Below are 12246 nucleotides of genomic sequence, written 5' to 3' on the forward strand. Positions count from 1 at the left end.
CCTAATAATGATATCAATCAGTCATTTTAGGGAAAAGGGTTCTCTTGTGATGCTCACCCAACCACATCCATCTCAGAATGCTTAACTTACTACATGAAAATTGTTTCTAGCATTAGGTTGAAAAAGTGGTGAAGGCAGACACTATGGCTTTGTTGTTAATTAAATATTAGGTAAGCAACATGTTTGCCATTCTTGTTATTGGCAGTTCCTTACCTGTCATAGCTGCTCTTTTTACAAACAATATTATTGCGTCTGTTTTAACTTTTAATATCAAAAAGAATAGGTCACCCTGTTAAATAATATACTAAGTATAAATAAGAAAGTTTTCAGGGAAGGGTTAACGGGTCAGATTCTCTAATGAGAAAAGCTCAGTGGGCTTTTCTCTTTTAATTCAGGGTCTGTCAATGCTGAATTTGCCAGAGTAAATAAACAGTAATGACTGTTTTTTTCTTTAATACACTATCTATACAGAACAGTTACAATTTTAAACGGCCCTAGTTTTTCTGTGCATTCTAATGCGTTACTCATAAATAATAAATAGACAAGACCAAACAGGTGCATGCCATTTGACTGCTTTCATCCTGATGTATTATTACTTAGCTTATTTGGGGAGGCCTTTTATATCCCCTTGTGTTTGTAGAAGCTATGCCAGAACCAGTTTAACATGCCTGCAGAGAACATAGTAAAACTTCAAATGAAGAGCAGAAGATATGTTTTATATTCACTTATAAAGAGACCTAGGTATTTGGAGAGTACTTTCTCCTCCACTGAACCTCTAAAGGCTGAATCTCAGTTCATTCCCTTTCACTCACTGTGTAGCACTTGCACCACTTGGTGTCATAAATTGTGCATCCTGAGAGCCTATGTGCATCCTGAGAGCCATGGGGACCATCATGGCCTCGTTTGTACATTCTTATTTCAGGACATAAGTGCAGCCACCCCTTGTGCCATAAACACAAAAGTAAAGTAAGCTTCAATTTATCACATGAATAAGACTTCCTTTTCCCACTTTTCTTATCAGAATTTGAAAAACGATGAGAAATCTGCCAAAACTGATGTTCAGAAGCTTCTGGAAATAGGTCAGAAACAAAGGTAAGGCTGTGTTTTCCTTTTATTTTCTTAGTTCTTTTCCTCCATAGCCAAACTCCATTCAGAGACTTCACAAGAATAAGTTTATTCTAAATGCATTCATTTCTTTATATTCTTACTTACACTTTAATGTATAAGAATCTTGTTCAAATGTAGATCCTTATAAAATAAGTGTAGGGTGGCTCTTGAGATTCTGCATTTCTAACACGTTCCCTGGTGATGGGTGATCCCGATACTGATGCTGCTTGTCTGCAGATCTCAACGTTAAGGATCTGGAGTACTTTCCTTTATCGTCCCACTAAGATGGGCCCACATAAGTCTGCCCATCAATAGATCCAATAACAATGACATCAGTGGGCCGTCGTTTTTTGTGTTTTTTTTTTCAGATTCTGTGATCTGAAGTTTATAACTTGTAGAGGACTTTGGCCTTGTTTAATAATATCAAAACTTGATCATGGCGATAGTGGTGGGGGGTGGTAAGAAATGGGGTAAACTTAACGCAGTAGAATTGGAACAGTTTTATTATTGTTGCCGTGTTTATTTTGGAAGGAAGTGAACTATGAGCTAGATTTCTATGCAGTATTAAAAAAACTATATGACTTGAAATTGCTTCTCAAGGGAAAAAAAAAAAAAAGCCAAGGTATTTTAAGGTAGAAACAAGCCAGCATTTGTTATTTGTTATAAATTTACTAGAGGCTCTACTAGATGCTTTATTTTTTTTCTTGTTTCAACACCACAAGTATAAATTAAATATTATTGTCCCCATTCAGTAAATGGGAAATTGTTGCTCAAAATGCTTAAGTGAATTGATGAGAGTTGTGTTAATTGGAATTTGCTCTGCTGTGTCTTACCCATAGCCATACCCTTTCAAGATAGTTTACTGATCCAAAGCAAAAAGCTGTTTAAAAAGTTGACAGACGCTACACTATGTAGTCCCTTCTCACAATCTTCTATCTTCTCCACTGTCCTTGCCTCTTGACCCAGAAACCTCATGGCATTGAGGTGATGACATGTTAAAAATCAAATCAAGCATCTTATATTGACTCTTGTTATTATTTAAATGGAATCATTATTTGTTGAACATGAAATTCTCTCCAAAGTCCAGTATTAAAAAGATGTCATAAAATATGGGTCTGAGCATGTTTCCAAAATTACATGATTTTAAATTATTTTATTGGTTTGAAATAATCCACTTTTTAAAACACCTGTGCTCAATATCACACAAATATATGTGATTCACTGAGTTAGTGGAGAATTATAAACAATATTTGCAATAGAAATAGCTAGTCAAAATGTTACCAAGCCTAAGCTTGTACTGCTCCCTGCACAACAGGCCAGTAATCAAGAGACGAGTTCTTGAGGCAAGAAATAGTGACTTTATTCAGAAAGCCATAAAAACCGAGAAGATCGTGGGCTTGTGCCCCGAAGAACCATCTTGCCTGAGTTAGAGTTCAGGCTCCTTTTATATACTAAAATGGCAGCCTCCGGAGGGCATGTGTTATTTTTTTCTTCCCTGCAGTCACTCACAGGTAGACCTGGTCAGGATGTTTCCTGTGAGCTAAACAAAGGTATTTTAGCTTAATGCTCATTACCTGGGATGTAGGGTTCCCAGAGATGGACCATTATGTATAATTTAAGCTTATAGGCAACATCCCTTTAGTGATCAACTTGTAATAGAATACAAAATGTTCTTCCCTATTACAAAAACAGACCAAGAGTCATTGAAAATTATCACTTTTTGTAGAGTCTTCCATGTTGGGAAAAGATAATAAACAAAAACATAAAAGTAGAAATGACTTCGGCATAATGCATGTGCAATACCAGTGAGAGGGTTGCAGTGACTGAAGAAGACGGAATGAGTCAGGAAAGATCAGAAAATAAAGCTGTTGTGCATAGACTGGGACCACTCAAAGGTTAGCTCAGTGTGGACTTCAGCATAAGCAACAGAAAACCCATTCATGTAGCTCTGTAAAACAATGATATAATTAAAGAATTATATTAGGGGAATTGTTCTGACAACATTGTTCAAGGCAGAAAGAAAGAGACATAGACCAGGTTGAGGAAAGGTCCCCTAGAGAAGAGACAGAGAGATCTCATCAGTGAGGGCCATGGAGTGAAAGAGCAACGAAATCAGCCTTTCTTTATTGCAGGAGAGACACAGATGAAGAGACAGGCTTATGCGTGATGTGAATAAGGAAAAAACCTGTTCCTTTAGCTTACTGATATTTTCTTAAGTTAGCTATGGTTGTTTCTACATGACAGACAAAATATCCAGGCAAATGAGGAAAAACATGGTTAGAGTTATTAAGAATTTCAGGCCATCATCTCTACGTTTGGCATGGTATACAGATAGCCAGATGATGGACCAAGTTTTTCAATGAATGTGTTAAATGGAGCATATATTTTGGTATTGTGACTTCAAAGTTTTATCCAAAATTATAAAATTGGTTAAAATGCATAACTTGTATAATGTACACAAAGTCAGCATGGAAAATTCAATAAATCCTAACAATAGGTGATTTCTCAAAAGTATAATACATTTGATTTTTGCTGTTTAGAGTTATAAAAATCATGGTTATCTGAATGTGAAAGAGGCTATATATCTCATTTCCAAAATAAAAGAGATTAATAAACAGTAAAAGAGAAAAAAGTTATCTCAGACTATAAAAAGTATTAACTGATGGCAAATTTAGAAGTATTATCAGAGCCTGAAGGACTAAAATGTATTGCAGATGCCGTATACACCCAGTTCTCAGTAACTACATGTCCTCTGGGATCCTTGTCGCCTGGCCCTTACCTGGCGAAGTAGTCCCTAGAAGTCATGCTGCTTTTATGTGTCTCTGACATCATGGGCTACAGTTAATTACCTTATAGGTGTCTCTACCAAAACAAAACTGAATCAGTTAGAATTTCCTTCTTGGAATTGTAACCAACAGGCAACTAATAAAGTCCCTCTGTGTAGCTGTACTAGATTGTAAGTAAGTAAACGCAGAGGATATGGCATGGTCGTAAACAACCAGGTAGTGAGAGCAGCATGTCTTTCTGCCAAAGAGGTACAGAGAAAGGAATGTGTATATGTGTGTTTGTGTGTGTAGTGTACATGTGTGCGTGTGCACATGCACGCATACTTTTACACGAGAAGGAGAAAGTTGCATTGACTCTTGATTGTTACATTTAAGAAATATTTAGACAGCTTAGGTAATATTCATAGAAGAGTCCGGTTGATGGAGAGACTTTTAAGCCATACTATGTGAGGAGTGAGAGTAAGTAACCAAAAAATAGAGACCCTGGGAGATAGGAGAGTACCCTGAAGTTTCTGAAAAGCTGTCTTGAAAATAAAAAGGAATAAAACATTTTACTCTCTACAGTGGATGGTGGGTAGAGATTTTGAGAAGGCAGTTTTGGACTCTGTGTACTAATGGATTTTAGTATATCGAGTTCTCTGTAAAGGAAAAGAATGCCTGAGATAGTGGCAAGGTTTTCTATCTGTGATGTTATGACAATACAATCTGGTAACCACATGAAAAGAATACCTTCCTGTAGGGTGAGGTATTTTTATATTTATAATTGGGGATGGAAGATGTGTGAAACAGCTGCCTTTTAAAATCCCTTGTAACCATGAAATTCTATGGTAAAATGTACTCAACAGCTGAGAAACCCTATCACAGTGTCGCTGGAGCCAACAGTTCTTTAGAATTCAAGCTTCAGTTCAGTGCCAAATAGGGCCCAAGAGTAGCTCTACATAGTTTATGCAAATCCCATTTGGTGGAGGGGGGGTGGTCGGAGTAGAACTGAGCAAGTTGTGGGACAGGAGATTGGGGCCACCTAAAGCATGGGAGCAGTGAGAATGTGCAGAAATAAGTCTGAAAAAGGAGGTGGAGAGATTCAGAAGTTTCAAAAGTCCTGCTTTGCCATTCTGTCTGATAGCTTTCCTCGCCATGAGAATTCTGTACCTTCTCCAGCTTTTAACAGTTTTTGCAACTTATTTTTTTCTTACTCCCTATTGCCTATAGATGTCAGTATGTGGGCATTTTTGAATATATATACATATATAAACACTTATTTTAATTTTTATAAAATATATGAATTTTATCATTTAATTTTAAAATATATGTATCATTTTAAAATAAAAATGAGAATTTTAAAACACAGAAATAACAAATAAGTATTACAAGATTTTATTATAACTTTTTTCTAGATGGAAATATAATAGTCCTATTGCATTTTTATTCAGTACTTGTTGAAGATCTGAGTGTTAGGAATAGAATGTAGACCCTTCCTTCTTTCTTCCTCTCTGTCTCCCTCAATAGGGGTAGTATAATGACTCTCTAGAATTTGAGCACATAGTCTGCAGAACACAATTCCACCACCCCTTTATGTATCAGTTTTCCATTTTATGGACTGCCTGGTATACTGTAAGCCTACAATATATGTAACTATTACTGTTATTTTGTATTATATTATGCCACACATGCTCTTTGTGGAAAATATCAGGAGAAATAATGGAAGTCTACATGTGAAACAATTCTGATAAATAAAACCGGTTTGAGGCCGTAATGGAAGCTGAGAATTAAAATCCACTTTAAGCAAAAGCATGTTAAAGCTTTACGCAAACAAGCATAAATCATCTAAAAACCAAAGTGACTGTAATTATTTTATAACTTGTTCCTGTTATACATTGCCTTGATAAACAAAATCCAGATTGATTCCAGCGATCGTATAGACTCTCATGGATATTCCTAAAATTGAAACTGGGACCTAATAGTTTCTAGAGTAATCATTAAATCCTTCTGGATGAAAGAGCAGCTTGTGGTTGTGCAGGATGTGGTGGTCAAAGAATGAACAGGGACCTCAAGTGGTGCCAGTGGTTGTGATAATGGTTTCGTGTATTACGTGATTATTTTCTAGGCATTTGCTAAGCATTTTGCCTATATTACATCTTCTAAACCTCACTATAAACCTATGAGGTAGTTCTATTATTGTGCCCATTTATAGGTGGAAAAAAAAAAAAAAGAGTCTAAGAACATGCTTTCCCATCCCATAGTCTCTTTATTGTGGTTACACACCAAGAAAATATTTTTGTTCCAGAAGTTGTCTTTTCGCTCTAGACTGGGAAATTTAGTTTGTCTGCTGGTAAGACTAGAAGAGGTTTCTATTTGGTTGTTGCTGTTGCTTTGAAGGAGTTTATTCCTTTAGCCATACTTAACACACACCTACACACACACACTCACTCATATACTGTAATCTGCTATCTGAACTTTTTTATTTTTACATCTTTATTGGAGTATAATTGCTTTACAATGGTGTGTTAGTTTCTGCTTTATAACAAAGTGAATCAGTTATACATATACATATGTTCCCATATCTCTTCCCTCTTGCATCTCCCTCCCTCCCACCTCCCTATCCCATCCCTCTAGGTGGTCACAAAGCACCGAGCTGATCTCCCTGTGCTATGCGGCCGCTTCCCGCTAGCTAGCTATTTTACGTTTGGTAGTGTATATATGTCCATGCCACTCTCTCACTTTGTCACAGCTTACCCTTCCCCCTCCCCATATCCTCAAGCCCATTCTCTAGTAGGTCTATGTCTTTATTCCTTTCTTACCCCTAGATTCTTCATGACTTAATTTTTTTGGATTCTATATATATATGTTAGCATACGGTATTTGTCTTTCTCTTTCTGACTTCACTCTGTATGACAGAATCTAGGTCCATCCACCTCATTACAAATAGCTCAATTTCATTTCTTTTTATGGCTGAGTAATATTCCATTGTATATATATGACACATCTTCTTTATCCATTCATCTGATCATGGACACTTAGGTTGTTACCATCTCCTGGCTATTGTAAATAGAGCTGCAATGAACATTTTGGTACATGACTCTTTTTGAATTATGGTTTTCTCAGGATATATGCCCAGCTGTGGGATTGCTGGGTCATATGGTAGTTCTATTTGTAGTTTTTAAGGAACCTCCATACTGTTCTCCATAGTGGCTGTACCAATTCACATTCCCACCAGCAATGCAAGAGTGTTCCCTATTCTCCACACCCTCTCCAGCATTTATTGTTTCTAGATTTTTTGATGATGGCCATTCTGACTGGTGTGAGATGATATCTCATTGTAGTTTTGATTTGCATTTCTCTAATGATTAATGATGTTGAGCATTCTTTCATGTGTTTGTTGGCAGTCTGTATATCTTCTTCGGAGAAATGTCTATTTAGGTCTTCTGCCCATTTTTGGATTGCATTGTTTGTTTTTTTGTTATTAAGCTGCATGAGCTGCTTGTAAATTCTGGAGATTAATCCTTTGTCAGTTGCTTCATTTGCAAATATTTTCTCCCATTCTGAGGGTTGTCTTTTGGTCTTGTTTATGGTTTCCTTTGCTGTGCAAAAGTTTTGAAGTTTCATTAGGTCCCATTTGTTTATTTTTGTTTTCATTTCCATTTCTCTCGGAGGTGGATCAAAAAGGATCTTGCTGTGATTTATGTCACAGAGTGTTCTGCCTATGTTTTCCTCTAAGAGTTTGATAGTTTCTGTCCTTACATTTAGGTCTTTAATCCATTTTGAGCTTATTTTTGTGTATGGTGTTAGGGAGTGATCTAATCTCATACATTTACATGTACCTGTCCAGTTTTCCCAGCACCACTTATTGAAGAGGCTGTCCTTTCTCCACTGTACATTCCTGCCTCCTTTATTAAAGATAAGGTGACCATATGTGCGTGGGTTGATCTCTGGGATTTCTATCCTGTTCCATTGATCTATATTTCCGTTTTTGTGCCAGTACCATAGTGTCTTGATTACTGTAGTTTTGTAGTAAACTCTGAAGTCAGGGAGTCTGATTCCTCCAGCTCCGTTTTTTGTTCTCAAGATTCCTTTGGCTATTCGGGGTCTTTTGTGTTTCCATACAAATTGTGAATTTTTTTGTTCTAGTTCTGTGAAAAATGCCAGTGGTAGTTTGATAGGGATTGCACTGAATCTGTAGATTGCTTTGGGTAGTAGAGTCATTTTCACAATGTTGATCCTTCCAATCAAAGAACATGGTATATCTCTCCATCTATTTGTATCATCTTTAATTTCTTTCATCAGTGTCTTATAATTTTCTGCATACAGGTCTTTTGTCTCCTTAGATAGGTTTATTCCTAGATATTTTATTCTTTTCGTTGCAGTGGTAAATGGGAGTGTTTTCTTGATTTCACTTGCAGATTTTTCATCATTAGTGTATAGGAATACCACAGATTTCTGTGCATTAATTTTGTATCCTGCTACTTTATCAAATTCATTTATTAGCTCTAGTACTTTTCTGGTAGTATCTTTCGGATTCTCTACGTATAGTATCATGTCATCTGCAAACAGTGACAGCTTTACTTCTTCTTTTCCGATTTGGATTCCTTTTATTTCCTTTTCTTCTCTGATTGCTGTGGCTAAAACTTCCAAAACTATATTGAATAAAAGTGGTGAGAGTGGGCATCCTTGTCTTCTTCCTGATCTTAGTGGAAATGCTCTCAGTTTTTCACCATTTAGGACGATGTTGGCTGTGGGTATGTCATATATGGCCTTTGTTATGTTGAGGAAAGTTCCCTCTATGCCTACTTTCTGGAGGGTTTTTATCATAAATGGGTGTTGAATTTTGTTGAAAGCTTTCTCTGCATCTATTGAGATGACCATATGGTTTTTCTCCTTCAATTTGTTAATATGGTTTCTCACATTGATATATTTGCGTATATTGAAGAATCCTTGCATTCCTGGAATAAACCCCACTTGATCATGGTGTATGATCCTTTTAATGTGCTGTTGGATTCTGTTTGCTAGTATTTCATTGAGGATTTTTGCATCTATGTTCATCAGTGATATTGGCCTGTAGTATTCTTTCTTGGTGACATCCTTGTCTGGTTTTGGTATCAGGGTGATGGTGGCCTCGTAGAATGAGTTTGGGAGTGTTCCTCCCTCTGCTATATTTTGGAAGAGTTTGAGAAGGATAGGTATTAGCTCTTCTCTAAATGTTTGATAGAATTCGCCTGTGAAGCCATCTGGTCCTGGGCTTTTGTTTGTTGGAAGATTTTTAATGACAGTTTCAATTTCAGTGCTTGTGATTGGTTTGTTCATATTTTCTATTTCTTCCTGATTCAGTCTTGGCAGGTTGTGCATTTCTATGAATTTGTCCGTTTCTTCCAGATTGTCCTTTTTATTGGCATAGAGTTGCTTGTAGTAGTCTCTCATGATCTTTTTATTTCTGCAGTGTCAGTTGTTACTTCTCCTTTTTCATTTCTAGTTCTATTGATTTGAGTCTTCTCCCTATTTTTCTTGATGAGTCTGGCTAATGGTTTGTCAATTTTGTTTATCGTCTCAAAGAACCAGCTTTTAGTATTATTGATCTTTGCTATCGTTTCCTTCATTTCTTTTTCATTTATTTCTGATCTGGTTTTTATGATTTCTTTCCTTCTGCTAACTTTGGGGATTTTTTGTTCTTCTTTCTCTAATTGCTTTAGGTGCAAGGTTAGGTTTTTTATTCGAGATGTTTCCTGTTTCTTAAGGTAGGATTGTATTGCTATAAACTTCCCTCTTAGAACTGCTTTTGCTGCATCCCATAGGTTTTGGGTCGTCGTGTCTCCATTGTCATTTGTTTCCAGGTATTTTTTGATTTCCTCCTTGATATCTTCAGTGATCAGTTCTTTATTAAGTAGTGTACTGTTTCGCCTCCATGTGTTTGTATTTTTTACAGATCTTTTCCTGTAATTGATATCTATTCTCATAGTGTTGTGGTCGGAAAACATCCTTGATACAGTTTCAATTTTCTTAAATTTACCAAGGCTTGATTTGTGACCCAAGATATGATCTATCCTGGAGAATGTTCCATGAGCACTTGAAAAAAATGTGTATTCTGTTGTTTTTGGATGGAATGACCTATAAATATCAATTAAGTCCATCTTGTTTAATGTATCATTTAAAGCTTTTGTTTCCTTATTTATTTTCATTTTGAATGATCTGTCCATGGGTGAAAGTGGGGTGTTAAAGTCCCCTACTATGAATGTGTTACTGTCGATTTCCCCGTTTATGGCTGTTAGTATTTGCCTTATGTATTGAGGTGCTCCTATGTTAGGTGCATAAATATTTACAATTGTTATATCTTCTTCTTGGATCGATCCCTTGATCATTATGTAGTGTCCCTCTTTGTCTCTTCTAATAGTCCTTATTTTAAAGTCTATTTTGTCTGATATGAGAATTGCTACTCCAGCTTTCTTTTGGTTTCCATTTTCATGGAATATCTTTTTCCTTTCCCTTACTTTCAGTCTGTATGTGTCTCTAGGTCTGAAGTGGGTCTTTTGTAGACAGCATATATATGGGTCTTGTTTTTCTATCCATTCAGCCAGTCTGTGTCTTTTGGTGGGAGCATTTAATCCATTTACGTTTAAGGTAGTTATCGATATGTATGTTCCTATTCCCATTTTCTTAATTGTTTTGGGTTTGTTATTATAGGTCTTTTCCTTCTCTTGTGTTTCTTGCCTAGAGAAGATCCTTTAGCATTTGTTGTAAAGCTGGTTTGGTGGTGCTGAACTCTCTCAGCTTTTGCTTGTCTGTAAAGGTTTTAATTTCTCCATCAAATCTGAATGACATCCTTAAAGTAATCTTGGTTGTAGGTTTTTCCCCTTCATCACTTTAAATATGTCCTGTCAGTACCTTCTGGCTTGCAGAGTTTCTGCTGAAAGATCAGCTGTTAACCTTATGGGGATTCCCTTGTTTGTTATTTGTTGTTTTTCCCTTGCTGCTTTTAATATGTTTTCTTTGTATTTAATTTTTGACAGTTTGATTAATATGTGTCTTGGCATATTTCTCCTTGGATTTATCCTGTATGGGACTCTCTGTGCTTCCTGGACTTGATTAACTATTTCCTTTCCCATATTAGGGAAGTTTTCAACTAGAATCTCTGCATATATTTTCTCAGTCCCTTTCTTTTTCTCTTCTTCTTCTGGAAACCGTATAATTCGAAAGTTGGTACGTTTAATGTTGTCCCAGGTGTCTCTGAGACTGTCCTGAATTCTTTTCATTGTTTTTTCCTTATTCTGCTCTGCAGTAGTTATTTCCACTGTTTTATCTTCCAGGTCACTCATCCGTTCTTCTGCCTCAATTATTCTGCTATTGATCCCTTCTAGAGTATTTTTAATTTCATTTATTGTGTTGTTCATCGTCGCTTGTTTCATCTTTAGTTCTTCTAGGTCCTCGTTAAATGTTTCTTGCATTTTGCCTATTCTATTTCCAAGATTTTGGATCATCTTTACTATCATTATTCTGAATTCTTTTTCAGGTGGACTGCCTATTTCCTCTTCATTTGTTAGGTCTGGTGGGTTTTTATCTTGCTCCTTCATCTGCTGTGTGTTTTTCTGTCTTCTCATTTTGCTTATCTTACTGTGTTTGGTGTCTCCTTTTTGCAGGCTGCAGGTTCATAGTTCGCGTTGTTTTTGGTGTTTGTCCCCAGTGGCTAAGGTTGGTTCAGTGGGTTGTGTAGGCTTCCTGGTGGAGGGGACTAGGGCCTGTGTTCTGGTGGATGAGGCTGGATCTTGTCTTTCTGGTGGGCAGGTCAGCGTCTGGTGGTGTGTTTTGGGGTGTCTGTGGACTTATTATGATTTTAGGCAGCCTCTCTGCTAATGGGTGGGGTTGTGTTCCTTTCTTGCTAGTTGTTTGGCATAGGTTGTCCAGCACTGTAGCTTGCTGGTCATTGAGTGAAGCTCGGTGTTGGTGTTGAGATGGAGAACTCTGGGTGATTTTCCCCGTTTGATATTATGTGGAGCTGGGAGGTCCCTTGTGGACCAGTGTCCTGAAATTGACTCTCCCACCTCAGAGGCACAGCACTGACTCCTGGCTGTAGCACCAAGAGTCTTTCATCCACAGGGCTCAGAATAAAAGGGCGAAAAAGTAAAAAGAAAGGAAGAAAGAAGATAAAATAAAATAAATAAAGCTAAAATAAAATAAAGTTATTAAAATAAAAGAATAATCATTAAGAAAAAAAATTTTTTAAATCGTAATAACAAAAAATGGATGGATAGAACCCTAGGACAAATGGTGAAAGCAAAGCTATACAGACAAAACTCACACAGAAGCATACACATACACACTCACAAAAAGAGAAAAAGGGGAAAAAATAATAAATCTTGCTCTCAAAGTC

The 12246-nt window shown here is 36.7% G+C and overlaps 1 protein-coding gene across 1 annotated transcript in view; it reads left to right on the forward strand.

The window, feature by feature from the left end:
• Positions 1-12246, forward strand: part of LUZP2 (leucine zipper protein 2) — a 446285-nt gene that overhangs the window by 220461 nt on the left and 213578 nt on the right. Inside the window, exon 3 of the mRNA XM_065882614.1 lies at positions 1022-1092. Within this exon, the coding sequence (XP_065738686.1) occupies positions 1022-1092 (71 nt within the window). The remainder of the gene's footprint in view (positions 1-1021; positions 1093-12246) is intronic.

The sequence above is a fragment of the Phocoena phocoena genome, chromosome 8, assembly GCF_963924675.1.
Source record: "Phocoena phocoena chromosome 8, mPhoPho1.1, whole genome shotgun sequence".
Taxonomy (NCBI): domain Eukaryota; kingdom Metazoa; phylum Chordata; class Mammalia; order Artiodactyla; family Phocoenidae; genus Phocoena; species Phocoena phocoena.